This window comes from Mangifera indica, chromosome 2 (assembly GCF_011075055.1).
Source record: "Mangifera indica cultivar Alphonso chromosome 2, CATAS_Mindica_2.1, whole genome shotgun sequence".
Lineage (NCBI taxonomy): Eukaryota > Viridiplantae > Streptophyta > Magnoliopsida > Sapindales > Anacardiaceae > Mangifera > Mangifera indica.
Genome location: NC_058138.1, coordinates 14,091,773 through 14,113,833, shown reverse-complemented (window position 1 = coordinate 14,113,833; position 22,061 = coordinate 14,091,773). Strand labels below are relative to the sequence as shown.

At 32.5% G+C, this 22,061-nt stretch overlaps 2 protein-coding genes across 21 annotated transcripts in view; both read right to left on the bottom strand.

Moving 5' to 3' along the window:
* Nucleotides 1–268: 268 nt before the first annotated feature.
* LOC123198109 (scarecrow-like protein 3) lies at nt 269–2,254 on the bottom strand. The gene has a single exon (XM_044612714.1). The coding sequence runs from the start codon at nt 1,832–1,834 to the stop codon at nt 425–427; it is 1,410 nt and encodes a 469-aa protein (XP_044468649.1). The 5' UTR covers nt 1,835–2,254; the 3' UTR covers nt 269–424.
* A 2,280-nt stretch (nt 2,255–4,534) lies between these two features.
* Nucleotides 4,535–22,061, bottom strand: part of LOC123202313 (putative disease resistance protein RGA3) — a 34,544-nt gene continuing 17,017 nt past the window's right edge. For 2 of the 20 annotated variants that reach the window (XR_006498958.1, XR_006498957.1), the window contains 12 exons: nt 8,082–8,874; nt 7,266–7,947; nt 6,680–6,742; nt 6,526–6,586; nt 6,353–6,425; nt 6,114–6,228; nt 5,972–6,036; nt 5,687–5,807; nt 5,409–5,518; nt 5,232–5,293; nt 5,038–5,113; nt 4,535–4,955 (listed from right to left, as the gene is read on the bottom strand). Coding sequence is in view for 16 of the 20 variants with exons in the window: in XM_044618213.1 (XP_044474148.1) it covers nt 11,163–13,955 (2,793 nt within the window). In the remaining 4 variants the exon portion in view is untranslated. Of the gene's footprint in view, nt 4,956–5,037; nt 5,114–5,231; nt 5,294–5,408; nt 5,519–5,686; nt 5,808–5,971; nt 6,037–6,113; nt 6,229–6,352; nt 6,426–6,525; nt 6,587–6,679; nt 6,743–7,265; nt 7,948–8,081; nt 9,006–9,176; nt 9,288–9,368; nt 9,439–9,888; nt 9,945–10,116; nt 10,173–10,303; nt 10,465–11,159; nt 14,049–22,061 lie in introns of those variants that run through there. The other 18 variants (XM_044618213.1, XM_044618180.1, XM_044618222.1 and 15 more) reach the window with 18 other exon arrangements.

Below are 22,061 nucleotides of genomic sequence, written 5' to 3'. Positions count from 1 at the left end.
AAAAGGGGGGGAAAAAGGCCTCTCTACATTGCATTGCATTATGCACAAAGAATTCATAGCAATGTGACCATTATACTACACAGAAGATCTATGGGGTGGAATAAATTTGGCAAGGGGATCCGGTGAGGCTAAGAAGCATAGAGATTTCTGAGTGAATCCAATACAAAGCCAATGGTTTCATTAATAGTGTTACACATAAACAGAGTTTTCACAATGAACACAGAGAGAGTTGCAGGATGCAGGCTAAATGGAGTTTAAGATTTAGCACTAGATGCAGTAAAGATCAGTATTGAGTTTCATTAGATGATGTAAATAAGAAGTATTAAACAAATTAAGTCTAGGAAAGACTATGCACACAAAATCATTGCATAGAAAGAAAAACATGAAAATCTAAGAACACAAAGATGACTATTGATTTCCAGCCTTACTTCCTACTTCTCCAAGCTGAAACTGAAAATAGAGGTCGGTCTTGCCAGCAAATTAGCACACATCTGTTTTCTTCCTTGATTCGGTAGCCATCGCAGTTATGGCTCTGCAGTAATCTTCTTGCCTGCAACATGCCACAGGAGCTCAAAGGCACATTTCCGAAGCATGCAAAGTCTAGACGTTGAATCCACTTTTCAAGTTTCTCGTGCCTTTCCTTCCTCTCGGATCCTTCACATGCTATAATGTTCTTTATTTCCTCTCCGAATAGCATCTTCTCCACCTTTAATCTCTCCAATGATGTTCTTGGCATAGTAGACTCTAAGCAATCAAACAAGGCTGCATAAGAGTATAGAGCCTCCAAAAGCCTCTCCATGACGGTCGAACCATTATGGTTAGAGTCTTGTTCTGTTACTACCATGATTTTTGGTGACAATCCCCACAACGAGTTGAGGAAACTATCCATCTTTACCGAGGCTTTTGGAGACAGTGGTGAAGATGAGGCTGAATCAGGACTTGCGCTATACCTGTTTGCCAGATCTTTCTCAAGCAACTCCCCTAGATTGCTTTGGCTCATTTGGAGCGCTCTGTGCAAATGAATACCATTTGCATTCCTTGATGCTAAAGAGGATCTCTTCTGCAGGACTTCATCATCCATCGCCAAAAGTGAATGCAGTTGAAGAACTGAGCTGATAGCCAGAGCCTCCCCAGTTTTAACTCTCAATTTTTCAACATCAAGGTTCTCTAATTTGCTTACAACCGGATTAAATTGAAATGGTATATCCAATTTCTCCGCTTCTTCTGTCAATCTCTGCGCCATGTGATCCAACACCTCCTTCTGCGGATGAATCCCTGTAATTCTCAGATGAGGTGGCCCTTCTGGCCTAGTACTCAAAGCTTGAAGAAGTGCAATCCACTGAGCAGGCTCAGCAGCATAAAGATCAATAACATGAACCATCTTTTCGCCTTCCGTGGCTTCAATTATAGCTTGGTTTGTAAGCACATACGCCACTTTCAAGAATGGAAACATCTCGAAAAACAGTCTCTGGGTGAGAATTTCTTCGGAAACCAAACTAATCCTAGTTGAATTAAGTGCTCTGTGAAGACCAGGCCAAGCCTTAAGGATTCTATGAGCAAGAGCCTCTGCAAAATAGGCAGCAATTCGCTGCATTGTATCCCCATCAGGCGAAGCGAGGAATGATATCTGCTCAAGGGCAATATTTGCATTCTCAAGACTACCAGATGCCACATGATTTGCACAAGTAATCAGCAAATGAATCAAATACAAACCCCTCTCCTCAGACTTGAGTTCTCTAAGCCATGGATATGGTGATCCTAAACTAGGTGACATCATTGAAAAAAATTGAAGTGGAGATGATGTTACAGAAGATGATCCATCATCCTGAACCATTGCTTCCACCAAACAAACAAAAAAGATGGAAGCCACAAAACACACTTCACAAGATACAACAACAAAATCAAGCTAAAACCAAACAAAAAGTGACGAGCTAATCCCCAAAAGGGTAGTAAAAATATCGCAAATTGAAATCAAATACGGCAAGAGCCGGAAAAGGCTTACTGGGTTTCGTAATTGAGCAAAAACCCACAAAAATTCTCACGGAAATTTCAAGGATTTGCAGGCGGGCTGGCCGGTTCAACTTGACGGAACCCCAAGCCTGTTCAGGGTTTTTATATTCTTCGTAAACTTCAAAGGGAGAGAGGTAAAAGAGAGTGTGGTTTGAAGGAAAAGAAGTTTTGTTTCATTCATGGGCAACGTTGTTTAGCGTCGACAATGCGCGAGAGGTGGCTTTGTCGTCTTGTAATTTCTTGTCGTTTTGGCTCCATTAATGGAATGTGGAATTTTATCAGAAGTTGAGCCATTCTTTCTTTTCTCCAGTTTCGCCAACATTTTCGTCCCTGTAATATTAGCGTCTACCATGCAAGGACATTTCCTTCAAATTTTACATTTTGGTTCCCTAACTATGTAGCATTATGTGTATAAATAATATGCATAAATTTGAGTATGAACTATAATAGATTATCATGTGATTTAATATTTTTTTATATTTAATTCAAAATTTTTCAATCACATAATAATATATTATTATTTACATTTATATTTGTATATATTATTTGTTTACATAGTTTTTATTGTCTTAAATAGTAATTGTATATGCACAAACTTAAATATATACAATGATATATCATTATATGATAAAATATTATTTTATTTTTAATTTAAAATTATTTCAAATTTGTGTATAATATTTGTTTAGATAGATCTATTGTTTAAAATGAGGGTTCTGGAATAATTAATCAAAATCATAAGGATGAAAGTGTGATTATGGAGTAGTTTCTATCTCCAAAACTTTTGTCTCATCTTTACTTTAAATTTTGGACTTTCAAAAGGGCGCTTTAATGGGTTTTGTCTTGACATAAGGTGGATGGAGAATCAGCTGGCCTAACAAGTGCTTTTTAATATTCCCAAAGCCTACTACAATCCAAACATGCCCTAACAAAGACAAACAATGCCCTCAGTTTTTGTTTCCTAGTGGGGCTTTGTTTAAAGTTGTGGCAATTTGCAAGAAACGCCCCCTCAAAAGTGCTTCCAAATTTTGGTTTGTTTTTTTCTTTTTTATTCAAACTCGATATGACCTCTCAATTGGTTTAATCTTCTCCTCCGGTTGAAGGCAAATGCACCAAGAGGCTGAGCATACTTACGAAAACAAGATGGATGATGACATCTCTATGCATTTATTTGCGGAAATTTGTACCAAGAGTATTTTAATGTATATCTTTAAAACACATGTTAATGTCATATACGAGTAAAAATCTTAATTATAAAGGGTATTTAATAGAGAGTATTCAAAAATTATTTTGATAATATATTTTTTATTATTGATATTATTTTATTTTGTTTGTCAAATTAAGATTTCATATCATCAATTATATTAATTATGATATGATAAATAATATAAAAATAATTTGATTAATATTTATATTTTAAGTATTAAAAAATTATTAATATAATCTTAATTTTATTATAATTTTATCCTTGTTAACCTTTAAAGATAAAAATATCTCAATTTTTAATTAAAATAATAAGTAAGATGAAAAATAGTTTAAAACAATTATATCAAATATATTTAAAAATAATAATATATTAGTATTATTTTATTATATCTAATTAAAAATAATAATGATATATATCTATCAATTTTTATCAAATATTATAATAATTTATACCTAATAATTTTTTAAATATTTTATTTTTACGATAATTTTTTATTTTTTTATAATAAAAAATTATTGAAACAAACCATACTCTTCTAAATGTTAGAGGGTGATTCTCCAACTTGTAGGGATTAAGTTCGAGACTTATTTTTGAGTAAGCTCAAATAATAAGGCAAGAAAACTAGAGACATGAGGTTCTCCTGTTAGAGGGAACAAGTTACATTTTCACTTAAAAGAAGAATTTGTCTAGAATATTCTAAAAGATTCTCCTATCTCTCATAGAAAACAACAAATGGAAAAGATTTTCACCTTTCCCAGGCTTACAGTATATCAATTAGAATCTCACAAGGATCCAAAATTTTGATCCTAGTAGTTTGAATGTAATTTCTGTTCAAATGTCCAAAAAATATGAAAGGTTATACAAGAGAAAAGACATGGAAAAACCCACACAAGAAAGTTTATGCTAACTTCTAAACTATATTAGGAATTCAAAAGAATAGTTGATATAGACAAAAACTAAAACAACAGGAAGTAAATAACAAAAAAGAAATACACTTATGTGTAATATGCTTCCTCATATATTAGATAAAATTTAAGATCATTGGCCTTGGGATAATTCGAAAGAGACATAGTTCATAACATATGTCATCAAAGAAATCTCTCTTATTTCGAAGCCGATGGTTCTAAATTTTTCTTAAAAAAAGAAAAAAGAAAGAAATCAAAATTAAGTTGTTGAATTTCGACTTGTAAAAGTTAGTTGGTCTAATGTCCATTAACAAATAAGGTGATTTTTACTTACCAAAAAAGAAGAATCATATATTTAATAGTGAAAGTAGAATTTATAATGAAATAATTTGTACCATTTGTAATATGAACATGATATAAAACACTATAAACTTTTTATATCATATCAACATTATTTTATGTTTAAATTATGACATTTTTCCTGCATAAATTTATCGGTAAAGTGATGCAAAACTTCGCTACATATCACATTTTACAATCACTGGCCTCACGAGAACTTAGATGACACGGTCTAGCAACAAAATAAAAACGGCAAAACCAAATATAAATTAACAGAAAAAAAAAATACTGGATGAAAATTTTATCTCAAAAGTTCTCAAAACCAAGCTGATGTGATGGAACCAAAAGATTTAGCACTTGTTTCATCTTTCTTTTTGTTTCAAGTGCCTTGAGGATGTTTCTGCCATTGTTACGCCCTTTGGAGTAGCTCCTCAGCTGATCAGTGTCACGAATTATCAATTCCTAGCATAGGTAGACTGATTGGTAAATCAGTTCTGTACATTAAAGAGGGAAATCAGAAACAAATCCAGAAATGAAGAAAACAATAATAGAGATCACTGAGAATGCATAACCAACCATTAACTCGATATCAGTTGAGTTTCTTTAGACTACTCTCTGAATTCCATTCTTTCTCACTTCCATGACGGAAATCCTGCACTAAGTAAATTTTGATGAAATCTAAAACTACATACAGAATTTACTGAGCCATGAATAATGCTGTGAAGTTTACAGCACATATCAAAAAAGAGAAGCGAGAAAGAATGACCTACCATTTGACTTTACAGTCCCCTACACTTATCCCTCCTCTCTTCCACATCTGTTGTAAGGTAAACTGTGATTAATAGAAATTTATAGGAATCAGCGTTGTGTGACTACTATCTCAAACAACTGAAAATACTTGAAACTTTTGGTCTCACAAGAGTAGAAGTTGATCTATAAATTCTTACAAGTCATCACTCTCATTGATTAGATTTCTCTGTCTAGCGCTCTTGTTGCATTATGATTGAATTAATCGTCTCAGTTGATCATGATTTCATGATCTTTTGATTGAAAAGCACTGTAACATAAAAATGCAAGTATTTGATAGCATTACAAATGAAAGTGATGACATTAATTCTAAAACAGGTTGTCTTTGCATAGCCAATTAATTGGCCATTACCGATAACAGTTTTTCATTTCACCCAGAAGAAAATAGGAGATTGAAATAAGATCAGAAGCCACTCACCAAGAAAATGTGAAAACCAAAACATTCAGCTCTTGTTTCATCAGGTAAATTTGCTGTTTGTTTTACAAGTGCTTCAATAAAGTTTTCCACCATTGCTTTACCCCTTGAGTATTTTCTTCAGCTAACCGAAATTATAAATTATCAGCACAGGAAGCTGAATAAAAATTCAGTTTTGGTTATCATTGAAGTAAATAACAGAATCAGAAACACAGTGCTGCTGTGTGCTCTCTGTTTAAACATCAAGAAATGAAGAAAGAAATAGATCAGTGAGAATGCATAACCAACCATTAACTGAGTTCCTTCAACTACTCCCCTAACGCCATTTTTCCTCTCTTTCACAACACGAAGTGCTGCACTGAGACAATAATTTTTTGATGAAATATGAAACTACAAATAGAAAAATGCAAGCCTTAGTATGAATTATGACCTTCCAGGAGTACAGGAATAGGTTATATCCAAGTCTGTCAACTACTTCCAGCATGAAGTTCTGTGAGATAATTTGATGTCTGGTTTCAGTATGCCTAAACTAGTGTCTCAAACTTCTGAAAATAACAAAAGGAATATTTTCAATAGACTTTAGAAGACAAAATTTGATGTCTGATAGTAATCTCAAGTAGAACAAATGCAACCAGAAATCGAATACATGACATGTTAAAGCGGTCTCACCCGTCATTAAGTACAGAAATGCTGTTCCAACTTAACACCCTTCCTCCTCTCTTCCATAATGCGAAATGCTGGACTGGGACAACAAATAATTGACGAAATTTAATACCACATATAGAAATACATGCCTTGGTTAAAAGAAGAAAGAGCTTAAACATTATGGGAAACTTTATAACCTTCCAAAAGTACAGATTCATTACGAGATATTTCCTCCCCCATCTAAATGAGTCATCAATTCTGCATAAAAAATTGAAGAATTTACTGAGCCATGAATAATTCTGTGAAGTTTACACATCAAGAAAAACAGAGAAGTGAGAAAGCATGACCTACCATTCGACTAAACAATCCCCTACATTTATCCCTCCTCTCTTCCGCATGTTTTGCAAGGTAGAACTGTGATTGATAGAAATTTATTTGTCTTAGTAAAAGTAAAATACAGTGTACATGTATAAAGATGCATCTTTCATTGAAATAAACATGCAATTTACATGTCTCTAAAAGCAAATAAAATATTATTAGGAAGGGTCTTTTAAAAGATATATAAAATCAGTGCCCTGTGACTACTATCTCAAACAACTGAAAATACATAAAACTATTGGTCTCACAAGAGTAGAAATTGATTTATAAATTCTTGCATGTCATCACTCTCATTGATTAGATTTCTTTGTTTAGCAATCTTGTTACATTATGATCAAATTCATCGTCTTGGTAAATCATGATTTTATGATCGTTTGATTGAGAAACATTGTAACATGAAAATGCAAGTATTTAATTATAGCTTTACAAATGAAAGTAATGACATTAAGTCTAAAAAAGGTTGTATATGCATAGCCAATTATTGGCCATTATCATTAATAATTTTTTCATTTCTCCCAAAAGTAAATAGGAGATTGAAATAAGATCATAAGCTACTCACCAAGAAAATGTGAAAACCAAAAGATTCAGCTCTTGTTTCATCATGCAAATTTGTTGTTTTGTTTTACGATTGCTTCAATGAAGTTTCCACCATTGCTTTACCCCTTAAGCATTTTCTTCAGCTAATCAGCGACTGAAATTATAAATTATCAGCACAGGGAGCCTGAATAGTAAATCAGTTCTGGTTATTATATGAAGTAAATAACAGAATCAGAAACACAGTGCTGCTATGTGCTTTCTGTTTAAACATCAAAAAATTAAGACAGAAAGAGATTAGTGACAACACATAACCAGCCGTTAACTGAGTTCTTTCAACAACTCTCCTAATGCCATTCTGCCTCTCTTTCACAAAGTGAAATGCTGCACTGAGACAATGATTTTTTGATGAAATATGAAACTGCAAATGGAAAATTACATGCCTTAGTATGAATTATGACCTTCCAGGAGTACAGGCATAGGTTATATCCAGGTCTGTCAACTATCTCCAACATGAAGATCTGATGAGATAATTTGATATCTGGTTTCAACATGACCAAAGACAACAAGTGTCTTAAAACTCTTGAAAATAATAAAAGGAATATGTTGGTCCTTTATCACAAGTTTCTTGCTGAAATCTCCAGCTGCCTCACATTAACTGATACATTTTGGTGCTTCATTGCTATAACTTAGATTGAGTATTTCTTCTGCTGATCAAAAGCAAAAAATTTGTTGAAAGAAAAAGTCGATATGAATCATGTTATAACATTGATTCTTCATAATTCATGACATTTTCAATTTTATTGATTGCATCAAAACTATACAAATTACTAAAACAAACCTCAATGAGCTATCAATAGATCTCAAGGATAAATACGGTTCTCCCATTGCAGTTACCTGATAATAGATGAATTCAGTGGTAAGATAAAGCTAAAGCATTTATGCTTTAAAAAACAATGTTCTGTTTTTTAAAAAAAAAAGGTCAAACAATTAGAAAGGTAATTTTCTTATTTCCTTTAGACAAGTTAGAACAAACACTCACAAATTCCAAATTTTACCGAGTTAGTTTAGGTAAATGCTCTGTTTCAAGTTTTAACATCTTCTCAATAGCAATGAAAATCATTCACACCATCAATAGTAACTACTTCTTTACAGACAACAAAGAAATAACATAATACTGTGAAATGAAGAAATGAACCACAAATCACTATTCTTCCTGTTTTGCATAATGTGAAAATGCTGCACCGAGAAAAATATACATTTGATCAAATTTGAAACTAAAAATAGAAAATTGCATGCCTAAGTGAAAAATAAAAAAGAGCTTCAAAATTAACTTGACTCACTGCATCAAAATTAACATACCGGAATCAAGTTCTATTAGATAGAACATGATTTTTCTATTTCCTACTAAGTAGAGTGATAACCAATAAAGGAAACCCATCTCAACGAATCTTCAAACACTTTCAGAGAGCGAATCCTCAGTCACTTGAGGAGCTTCCTGACAAAGGAGCGCCACAAGTCATCAAAGGAATACTATGAAGGGTCAACTGTAATTCAAGAAGCTTCATTAAGTACAGAAATGCTGTTCTAACTTAACACTCTTCCTCCTCTCTTCCATAAAGCGAAATGCTGGACTGAGACAACAAATATTTGATGAAATTCAAAAACACATATAGAAATCATCACTCCTCCATCTAGCAATCTTGTTGCATTATGATTGAATCCATCGTCTTGGTTGATTTCATGATCTTTTGATTGAAAAGTACTGTAACATGAAAATGCAAGTATTTGATTATAGCATTACCAATGAAAGTGATGAGATTAATTCTACAGCAGTTTGTATATTCATAGCCAATTAATTGGCCATTACCAATAATAGTTTTTCATTTCTCCCAAAAGTAAATAGGAGATTTATATAAGAACAGAAACTGCTTACCAAGAAAATGTGAAAACCAAAACATTCAGCACTCGTTTCATCAGAAAAATTTGCTATTTGTGACCGAAATTATAAATGATCAGCACAGGGAGCCTGAATAGTAAATCAGTTCTGGTTATTATTGAAGTAAATAACAGAATCAGAAACACAATGCTGCTATGTGAAAGAGATTATTGAGAACACATAACCAACCATTAACTGAGTTCTTTCAACTACTCTCCTAACGCCATTCTCCCTCTCTTTCACAACGCAAAATGCTGCACTGAGACAATAATTTTTGATGAAATATGAAACTACACATAGAAAATTACATGCTTTACAATGAATTATGACCTTTAAGGGGTACAGGCATAGGTTATATCCAGGCCTGTCAACTTTTTCTAGCATGAAGTTCTGTTGAGGTAATTTGATGCCTGGTTTCAATATGCCTAAAGACAACAAGTTTCTTAAAATTTTTGAAAATAACAAAAGGAATATGTTGGTCCTTTATCATAAGTTTCTTATTGAAATCCCTGGTTGCCCCACATTAAATGATACATTTTGGTTATTCATTGCTATAACCTAGATCGAGTACTTCTTCTGCTAATCAAAAGCAAAAATTTAGTGAAAGAAACAGTCTGTATGAATCATGTTATAGCATTGATTGTTCATAATTCATGACATTTTCAATTTGATTGATTGCATCAAAACAATGCAAATTACTAAAACAAACCTCAATGAGTTATCAGTAGATCTCAAGGATAAATTTGGTTCTCCCATTGCAGTTCCCTGATAAAAGAGGAATTCAGTGGTAAGATAAAGCAAATGCATTTGGGCCTTAAAAAATGATGTTCTGTTTTGAAAAAATTATTCTCCGAAAAAGGTTAATACAACTAAAAAGATATTTTTCTTATTTCCTTCGGACAGGTTATAACAAGCAGACACAAATTTGAAGTTTTACCAAGTTTAGTTTGGGTAAATGCTCTGTTTCAAGTTTTAACAATCTTCTCAATAGCCCTGAAAATCATTCACACCATCAATGGTAACTATTTCTTCACATAAATCATAGAAATAACATAATACTGTGAAATGCTGCCCAATCAAACATCAAGAAATTAAGAAAGAAGAATTGAGAAGGCATAACGAACCACAAATCAAGTTGTTGAAACCATTTGCTGAACGCTACTTAATCTTCAGATGTCTTCATCTACAGTAATGACACCACAATCGTCTTCTCTTCTCACCAACCATTTGAGTGGTTAATCTCCTCATTTATTCCTTCTCTCTTCCATAATCTGAAACCCTGTCCCTTGTGGTCAAAACAGAAATTTGCATGATTAGATTAACCTATGAAAAAATTGAGCATATAATTTTACAACCTTTCAAATTATGAAATGGCTCATAGAGCGTATAATTTTAATTCAAGTATTAGTTATAAATTTCATACAAAATAATAAATATATTTTAATTTTAGATTAAATAAATTAAAAAATATCTATCCACTGATTTATAATTAGCAATTAAATAAATTTAATTAATTACTAAATATATAAATAAATAAATATTGAATAACAAATACATTTATTTTAAAGAAATAAACTAAATAAAATTACTTGTAATGTGTTACTGCTTGCTCATACATTAAAATATCCGTCCATAAACATAAAGATAAAGATAGGCTATCTCACTCAGTAACATCGACTTCAAACTTACTCTGCTCTCCATGCCAACCTATTTATTATTATTATTAATAGGAAAAGTTTTATTCAAGTTTAATTTTAAATTTCATACCAAATAATAAATTTATTTTCATTTTTTATTAAATAAATTCAAACATATTTCTATTTTCAATAATTAATAATTTAAAAACTGAAATATTTGAAGGATATTGATAATTCTTAGCAATTAAATAAATTTAATATGACATTCATTATTTACTAAATATTTAAATAAATATTCAATCACAAATATATTTATTTTAAAGAAATAAGCAAATAAAATTACCTCTTATTGACTCCATCCACGGTAGCCTAGTAGAGGACAATGAGAAATTTCTTTTTTCAATCTTGTATTCTGAACAAGGTGTTTTGGTAGGGACTTCAATTTGGGGCAGTCGTAAATTTCCAAGGAAACCAGAGATGGCATGATTGTAATAACTTCTTCTTCGTCTCCAATTCTAGTAATCTCGTGATCCCACTCTTCCCACTCGCGCAGCCACAAAAATTTAATTCTTTTCAATTTAGGAAAGAAAACAGATGATGAAGATGTGTCGTCATTTTCTTTTCTCAAAAGCTCATTACTCACACTTTTCAAACTGTTCATAAATCTGATATCTAAATATTCAAGGGATGGCAATTCTCCCAAGGGAGGCAAATGCTTACAGTTATCACAATTATAAAGTGCTAACTCTCTGAGCTTGGTTAAGGACATCATCCAGTTGGGCAAAATAGTGTTGCCTCTGTACCTCCGTATGTTTAATTTCTCCAAATTTGAAGATGGTTGTAGGATTTCAAGAAGTGCTTCATCCTCCTCATTTCTCCTCTCTCTTCCATCAATAACTTTATTGAAATCTAGCCCCAAACCAACGAGGTTTTCATGATTCTTAAGTGGTGATGTTTTAACCTCCTTTACATCTGGTACATTTCCCAACATTTTTATTCTCAACTCTCCAAAGAGATTAAGGTATTTTAAACCTTCAAGACTACATGCTTTCTCATCATTACTACCACTTATCACGAAATACCTTAAGGTTCGGAGATTACTCAATCTTCGAATTCCTTTTGGGATGTATTTTAATGACCTAGTCTCATCATTTTTTAGATGCCTTAGGTTTATTAATTTTTCCACCCCTTGAGGTAATTCTTCTAATAGAAAGCAGTTACTAATGTCTAAAGTTTGCAAATTATATAATTCACATAATGCTTCAGGAAGTTTTTTGATTCTTAAGTGACTCAAATTAAGATATCTCAAATGTATTAATTTGCCAACCTCTTTAGGAATCTCTTCAATCAAACTGTTTCGATGCGACCTTTTAGCTATATTTAATGCCCTTAAACATGTCAATTCACCAAATAATTTAGGCATGGTATCGCGAGGTAATGTAGCCATGAAATTTTCTGTATCATTTAAGAAACTACGCATCATTCTTAATCTAAATATTGAATCAAGAAATAAATCCTCACCATACATTGTAACCATTATGTGACAAACTTTCTCATGATTAGAAGAGCTTATGAGTGGCTCTTTAGAACCATCAACTTCTATGTGGGCACATTCATTCTTGCTTAAGAACTGAGCAAAGTCATGCACTAAATCATGCATCTTACATGCAATTACATTATTTTCATCATCTTTTTCAAACTCTTGGAATAATGATCGTGAAGCTAAATAGTCAAAATACTCTTCACCAACTATCTCCATTGCCTTATTTTCTTCTTCTTTAACATATCCTTGAGCCATCCATAGTTTAATCAATTCATCTTTTTTTAATCTGTAATCCTTGGGAAAGATAGCACAATATACAAAACATCTTTTCATCATACAAGGCAATTCATTATAACTCAATAATAATGGCACAAAAACATCTTCTTCAATTTTTTCAAGTTTCCATAATTCACTATCTAAAACATGTTTCCACTCTTCCCAACGCTTTTTAAAGCGCAAGAGACTTCCTAATGTCTTTACAGCAAGAGGCAAACCTTTACACTTACTTGAAATCTTTTTGCCAATCTCTTCTAATTTTTCACATTCCTCGGTAGGTCTACCAAAAAATGCTAATTGCTTAAATAACAACCAACATTCATCATCACTCAACCCTTGAACATCGATAATATCAATTGAACCCATCATTTCTACAACTGACTTCTTGCGTGTTGTAATCAAAATTTTACTTCTATGGGCACTATTCTTCAAACAACGATACAATCGTTCCCATTTTTTGAAATCCTCACTCCACACATCATCTAACACCAAAAAACATTTCTTACTCTGGATTAATGTACCAATACGTTGATGAAGAGATTGCAATTCACTTAAATCCTTAGTTGAATTTCCTAAAGACTCAATAATTGCTTTAGCAATTCTATGCTCATCAAAAGGTTCTGATACACATACCCATATTCTTTCGTGAAAACTATTGATTACCTTATCATGATTATAAGCAAATTGAGCAAAAGTGGTTTTTCCGATACCTCCCATTCCTATCAGAGAGATGATAGGGAGGCGTTGTTCAGTGCTCACACATAATTTATCTATTAAAATGCTTTTATAGGCATCTTGACCGCACATCTCCTCAGACACATCAATAAATGAAGTAGTTTGTATATGTTCTGGCCTTTCAACCCTTGTCATAGTATTAAAACTATACCTCTCTTTTTGTTTCGTAATGACATCTAGATTTTCATTAACTTCTTTTATCTTTATTGCAATGTCATTACGTAAACTAACTTGTTTGAATGAAAAGCAATATGAGGGAAAGAAGAAACACACCTTCTTCTTAGGACCGGTAGCATCTTCAACCCCCTCTAGTTTTTGTTTTAGAATGGCGTAGTTCCACTCATCCAACACATCTTCAATGTCGTAGGAAGCCTGTTTGAGCTGATCTAACCAACGTCTTACAGCTGTCTCTGTCACTTGCCTTGCCTCTGCATCAACAAGCACAGCTTGAATAGCTTCAAGATTGCTACTCAGCTTTTTAACTTCTTCGTCAACACCAACAACTAGCCTCACCTTCTGTTGTATGCCTTCACCAGCAACTGCAGTCAACTGCTCTAAAACACCGGAAACAAGTGCTTCAGCCATAATCAGAGAATCAAGTAACTGTTCGTACAGAAAAGAGAGCCAAAGAAAAATATGAGTTTGTAGATGTGGTTGTAATGAACTGTGAATAGGCAACGCTACTTTCTGCACTGGGGCCATATGAAAAGTAAAAGTCGTGTATTGTTAATCCAAACGGTGCAAAATGTTCTTCAAACATGGGATCCACACCTATTTGTCTCTGTTAAACAAACAATTAATTTAATTTCTTCTCGTCATGTGGTCATCGCTGGACACAGCTCAAAAGGTGGTACCAAAGCTGATAAATATCCTTTCAATTCTTTATAAAATAAGAGTGTATAGGTGTAAATTCAAAGAACAAGATTATGAGAATCTTATGTGCATGCCCTGCCACTTCATTTTGTCACCCACTAAACAAAAGTTAGAAGATGTGGTGGAAATAAAATTTACTTAATTTGGACCCCGTATTTTTCTGAAACCAAGAGTAAAACGAATCCATCGTGCATCAATTTTTTGTGTAAAAATTTTATGTGATTGAATAAACAATTAATTTAATTGCTTGTAATACAGTAATTTCTGGATCCAACTTAAAAGGTGATAACATAACTTGTTTTGAGTTTTTAAATAACATAAACATTCATCTACACAATTAAACAAAAGATCAAAATATTAACATCTTGTATAAAAGCAAAAACAATTATAAGACGTTCGAAGTATTAATTTAGGTTTGGAGGCTCATTCGTCCTTTAACAATAAACCAATATGCCTATAGCTCTCTAACCTAACGTAGAGTGGCATTGATGGGATCTACACGAGACATAAAAACACAACAAGAAAAGGAAGGGGAACTATAGGTCTGATAAAACCTTTTAGGAGTGAAACCGTATTTTGACTGTGTATATAAAGTGACAAAAGTCTATACAATTATCAATATCATCTGTTAATATGTAACTATATATAAAGTGACAATTTATATGAATTAACAGTATTATTCAATTGACGCATGATATGCCCCAATAGATCTTATATACCGGATGCATGTTAGAAATATATATTGGGTTTACAAGTGTGAAGATTGAAACCTATGTTACATAAAACCAATTGGCTTTTGTTAAGGTCCAATCCACAACACTTATATACCACTCTCTTATGTTTTATTTATTAGATGTGGATGTTTTATTTATTAGATGTGGATTGGACCTTAACATAAGTCAATTGGTTTTATGTAACATGGGTTTCAATCTGCACACTTGTAAGCCAAATTTATATTTCCAACATGGTATCAGAGCGCGAGCCAAACGGCGGGTTTAACAGCCTAAGTGTTCCTGGATACAAGTGACAATGCACCCAGCCAAAAATCTGTTGAGCTGAAAGGCAGGTTTAACAGCCTAGGTGCTTGCACTTAAGCGGGGGTGTTGAGATTCAAATAAAGAAGAGTCCCACATCTAATAAATAGAACTAAAATGAGTGGTATATAAGTGTTGTTGATTGGACCTTAACATAAGCCAATTGGTTTTGTGTAACTTGAGTTTCAATCTACACACTTGTAGGCCCAATTTATATTTCCGACAATGCATCAACAAAGTTGGTACTTTTTTATTCACTCTGATTTTTCCATACTTACATCAAGTTTGTACATTTCTTTTTCTTTTGTAATAACATCTACATTTTCGTTTATTTATTTTATTGTTGTGTGCAATGTCTCGACGTAGGCCAGCTTATATGAAACAAGAGCAGGGTCAGGTGCAATTTCAACTCCCTCAAACTGCTGTTTCAAGATTGCATAATTCCACTCATCCAACACATATTCAGTGTTGTTCCTATGCTCTACGGAATAAAAGTAAACAATTCTTGTTTCAAATGTATTAGCAGTAAACCGAGTTGAAAAATTTGTGACTGATATTAAACAATGTTACTGAATTCAACATCAGTGGTGGTGATGTCAAAGGACTTTTGTAAAAATTTCCTGGACGGCACATTATCCAATACTTGTTATTCCTCTTTTTAAGAAATCAATTAAAGCATAAGCCGCTTACCTTAGCCACAGCTTTGTCTCAGGTGGGAACAGGCTGCAGCAATCATAGGGCCAGCGAGAAGATTATTTTTCACGTGTGTAGGTGTAAATTCATAGAATTAAAGAACGTAAAAGATTTTGAGAATCTTATGTGCATGCCCCACCACTTCATTTTGTCACCCTCTAAGCAAGGTAATGCGATGTGGTAGAAATAAAATTGACTTCATTAAAAGTATTTTTCTGAAATCAAAAGTAAAAAGAATCCATCGTGCACCAATTTGTCGTGTAAAAATTTTATGTAAGAGGATAAACGATGCTACTTTCAGCACCGGAGCCATATAAAAGAAAAAAGTTGTGTATTATTAGTCCAAATGACACAAAATATTCTCCAAACGTGGGACCTGAAACATGTTGGGCTCAGGTTGACCAATGATGAGTCAATCCGAACCATAACAAAAACCGTCCATGAAGTTGAGGGCAGCTGATCACATATTTAATATTTTAAAACTACTGTAATTATTCTTTAAAAACAAACAAATACAAAAGAATGCAAAAATAAAAGCCTTCCCAAAAAGTAAATAGAATCAAAATTTCTATGGTACGATCGCGCAAAATTGTATTGAGGAAATCAATAATGCTTCAGATCAGTCAAACAGAGAAAGAATACATAATCTAGGCATGTGTACTACAAAATTGGGATTATCTAACAATGGTATTAGAGAATAGGTTGATGTATATTTATATTATCCCTGCAATTTTGTAATCTAGAGACTATATCAAACATAACCAGGATTTTTTCGCTTATATATTGTTGAAATTTGAATTTTAGGATTGAATTGATTTGAGCAAAATTACATGAAATTGGGACTTAAAAACATGAAATTGGGATTAGTCTTGCATGAATTAAATGACAAATTGAGCCATAGTTTGGGGGAAATCAATGAAAAATAAGACTGAAACTGTGATGGGTTTCGTCTCGATTTCATTAGTTTCAAGCAACATCTATGTTGAAAAATGCACCAAGGTGAACCATTGTTGTGTGCTAATCAAAAGCTCTACAATCTCTACCTGATTGAAGGTTGACGTCAGCGAATTGAATGGTAGCAATTTTAGGGCTCTGTGATAACACGGTTGAAATTAAATAGGGAAAACTTGATTATCCGAACCATTTGGTCAACATGTCAACCCTTTTGGTTAATCAAATGGCGTAAACTTGTCAACACCCATTGGGTTAGTTGACCGGTCAACGATTTGACTTGACTGAGTAATTTAGCCTTATAGAAACATAATCGGTTTATAACATGATGTATAGATAAAAACATAAGATTAAAGATTAAAGCAAGATGGGTGGAAGAATAACAGAATTTTATGCACTGAATTAATATTTATGTCTTAATCTGTTATGAAATCACAACTTCTTTCCCATATGGTTAGCAAGGCTTAAAGCCACATATACTAAAAATTGTTTTCTTAACCCAAGAAATTAGAGTAATATGCTCGTATGATAATTGTATGTTTTTTCCAGTTCCACCTACCAAATGTTATTCCACTGATCAATTACACATCAATCTCAAAGACATCTCTAGATTTTAATGTTAATTATTTACTGTTAAATGTACATTTAATGATGATATAACTTTATTTACATTTATAAATCTGATTTAAATTTTCGACAGGGTTTTGCCGCATAAAATTTTCTTCTTATTATGACTACTTGGATGCCTTCCGAAATAAACAAATCCTGAATTGTTTTATCGAACATGTATGTGTCTATCAGGAAATGGGATGAAGTAGACAAAGTAAGATGACAGATGAAAGAGCTTGAGTTGAAGAATAACCCTGGTAATGCTACTTTCCGCATCGGGGCAATATGAAAAGTAAAAGTTGTGTATTATTAGTCCAAATAGTGCAAAATGTTCTTCAAACATGAGACACTAAACTTATTTGTCTTTATTAAACAAGTATTAATTTAATTGGTTGTAATACAGTGATCTTTGGATCCAACTCAAAAGATGATAGCGTATCATACTTTGAGCTTTTAAACAACATAAATTAAGACTCAAGCCAAAAAGGCTTTTCTGATTCTTTATTTCTAATCTTTTAACCTTCTTCACATCTGATACATTTGCCAATCTATCTATACACAACTCTCCAAAGGGGTTAAGGTATTTTAAACCTTTAAGATTAACTGTTTTCTTATCTTTACCAACACTTATCACAAAATGGTTTAAGATGAAAGAGCTTGAGTTGAAGAAGAACCCTGGCTGTAGTTTGATTGAGATTGCGAAAATGATCCAACCTTTCTATGTAGAAAACAAGACGCAGCCACAAGCAGAGATGGTATATGACTGTCTTGGCAAGCCACATGGAAAAAGAAGAGTTGCAGCCATCTTAGAAGTTAGCTAGAAAATGCACTATCAGTCAGCACAAAATCATAATAATATCAACTTGGTCGCGCCAATCTAAATAGCTATGATAAATCTCTATGTGACAATATCCCTTTTATAGTAAAAAATTCTTAAAGTTCTTGAACTCCTCTTTACACTAAAGAAGGGGAGGCAATTGTTGTAAGATAATTTCCAACCTACAGGAAGTCTACTGAAGACTCTATCTTTGAATAAGTTCAAATAACAAGGTAAGTGACCGTATGTTAACCAACAACCTGAAGTTATCTCAACAATTGCATTTCCACCAAAATTGGAATAGATCCAGAATATTTTATAAAGATTATCCTATCTCTCATAAGTAACCCTATATAGGAAAATATTCTAATGCCCTATCTTTTGATACTCAGAAAATTTTCACACATAAGGTTTGGTCGAAAGACACTTTTCTACCCTTAGTTGACATAAATAACATTTTTCAATCTAAAATCAAACTTTGTTTAAAAAAACTAACAATGTAAGAGTAAACTAGTAATTTTACCATTTATTAATTTTAAAGAAACAAAAACAATTGTCTTACTATAAGATCCGAACATTTTTAAAACAACAATTTAACTTTAAAATTGTTTATAAACTCACAAACATTAGTACAACTATCATCTCAGGTTGTATATAAACGGTTATACAATTTATACAGAAGATGCGCTGCCTGATGTATTGCTTGAAGATAATCTTAATACAACTCAGTTCACAATGCCTTACAAAATCATTCTTCCATCTTAATAAAACTATACAGAAAATATCTTCCCACATCCAGCATTTGAGAGGCTGGTTCTCCCTTCCCTTATCAATTTTCTATTTTTTTCACTCCACTCTCCAAGCCCCCTTTCCAGCCTTATAACCTTTCTTCAGCAAATTGTCTCTGCAATCTTTTCTGCCACGTCTGATAATAAATCTCTTTGTGGTCCAACCCCCTTTTTTTGGAAATCTTCATTTTGCAGCCTGTTTGTCTCCTCTTCTCTTGTTGTGTCTTGACAACTGTCACCTTCATTAGTTGGCCACTTTGTGCCTGTCATTCCTTCTTTTTGTTGGTTCTTTCTCATCTTGTTGGAAACGTAAATGTGGGCTCTAACATTACCCTAGTCATTCAGAGACACCTTCTCCCCAAAGTGGGAATAAGGAAAGAGTTGTTTGAAGGCTTTATATTATATTATAGAATACGTATCATCTATTAAATGATACAAATAACTATAATTTAAATTATAATTCAAACTAGATCAAACTATATTTTTTTTAATTTGGTTTGGTTTAAAACCTAAAATAGTTCAGTTTTAATTTACAAATTTTTCAAATCATTTTTTTAATTTAGTTTGAAAAATTGTTTAAACTGTATTAAATCAGATCGTATAAACCCTTAGGAGTCATTTGGTTCTAGTATTTACAGATTACCTTGGTAATCTATCTTTTATTACCTTATTTAGTTTGTCAATAATAAAAGATTATAGTAATCTTCTATTACCAATACTGACATGACATGTAATATAGGTGGTAATCTAATTACCATTTTTATCATAGATATTAAAAGATTATTAAGGTAATTTTGATTTTATTATAATTATATTATTATTTATTAATTTTTTGAGATAAAAATAAATTTATTTTTAATTAATATGACAAATAATATAAAAATATTTAAAAATAATTATATTTAAATACATTTAAGTAAAATAATTTACTAGTATTCTTTTATTACCGTTAACCAAACATAATAATTATTTATACCTACCAAATTTTATAAAATATAGCAATTATTTATAACCAATAATCTTTAAAGTAATTTATTTTCAAGATAATCTTTTTATTTTGATAATCAAACACTATTTAAACCAAACGCCCTTAAATTTTAATAAGTGGAAATGACCCATTTTGTAACTTGGTTCAGCATTTTAGACACACAAATTAGTTGGGCCCAATGGGTTTTGGGTTAATTGGTTTGGTTTAATGATTGGTGAGATTGGGTTCGGCCTGCTATAGGTTGGTTGGTAATTTCTTAGAGAAGAGTGGGTTGGGATTGAGTGGGAGTTGATTGGGCTTGTGGGACTTGTATTTGGGTGTGGTTTGGGGTTTAATAAGTGAGGTGGAAGTTGGGTTAGGTGTTGAGTCACAATTGGGTTAGGGCGACAGGGTCTTTGATTAAGATTTGTTGGGTTTGGGTTGTTGAGTATTGGGTCATCCCAATTCGGCTTTGGGTTAAGGATAGTAGTTGGGTTTGTTTTTGAGTTGATTGGAAGATGTTCTGGGCTGAAATAATTAAGTGTTGGTGTGACCAGGTAATGGGTTGAGTATTGGACCAGGTTTAATAGTCGTGGTTGAGGTTGGAAGGATATTGGGCTAGGGTTTCTGGTTGGGTCTGGAAAATGGGTTTTGGGAGAGGGGTTTTGACAGGATGCATTGAAGAGAATTGGGTTATATGGGTTTGGTGGGGGTGGATATGATATATAATTTGAGTTGGTCTGATATTTAGGTTTAAGGCCTGTCTAGTATTTAGGCCGAGTGGGTTGGATGGTTGAAAAGGGATTGGTTTGAAGTGAATCGGTGTGTTTGGCCTTTATTGATGTTATGTTCATAATCGGTTGAGGTACCAGTTTACCAATTTTTTTTTAGAGCAACACTATGTGTATCCATTTTAGATACATAAATATATACACACTCATATGTGTCATCATATGATTGGTTATTGTTTTATTCTTAATTCAAAATCATCCAATCACATGATGACACATATAAATGTGTATATATTTGTGTACCCAAAATAGGTACACATAGTTTTATTGTTTTTTTAATCAAATTCAATTTTTGGTTTAAAAAAATTTTCAACCAAAATTAAACAGTTTTAAAAATTAATCAATTTTAAATCAAATTAAAAATATTAATTAATTAAATTGATTTTTCAAAAATTATCATATTTTATTATTTTTTCATATTTTTAAAAATAAGTTCAATATTTTTTTTATTCAACTTTTTTAAAAACAATTTAGTTAACTGATTTTAAAAATTATACAAATTGATAATCAAATCAAAAAACTCATTTTTTTTATATTTTTAAATCGGTATTCAAACTAATTTTTCTAATAATCTATATTTTAATTCAATTTTTTATTTAAAATTTAATTCGATTCAATTATTAGATAATTTTGAACACCTTAAGTTTGATACCGGATAAATGGGATAATAGACTGGATTCTACCCGTATATCTTCTTTTTCTTCTTTTGCCTCTCCTTCTACCATTCAGCTCAAACTAGCGACCATTTCCATTAATGTCTCACCAAATTCCATCAATGTCTCACCGGAATTTTCCAATTGCACGCCAGACACAGCGGATTTCTTCTTGTCGCCAGAATCTTCCATCGCAACCAAATCTGCTTTTCTCCTTTCTGTTTTCTGGTCAAACAATTTTAGAATGTTGTCATCATGTGGATCGTCTTTCTCCACCGAAAAAACAACCCCTGACTTTCGTTTACCATCATGGTCTAAGTCTTCCTTGATTTCACAACGGAGGCAACTTCCGTTATCCCATTTTTCCTAGATTTCCTGTTGTGTTAGCCACGGGACAATCCTCCATTCTCCATTGTCATCCTTGACGATATCGACTTTTTTCATCCTACCTAGGCAGCTTCCTTCAGTTCTCTGGTTCTTTTCCTGCTCTCCTGTTTTGTAATTCCAGCACCTTT

Coding starts and splice junctions, on each gene's coding strand:
- LOC123198109 (XM_044612714.1), bottom strand. CDS start 1,834: ATGGTTCAGGATGATGGATCATCTTCTGTAACATCATCTCCACTTCAA.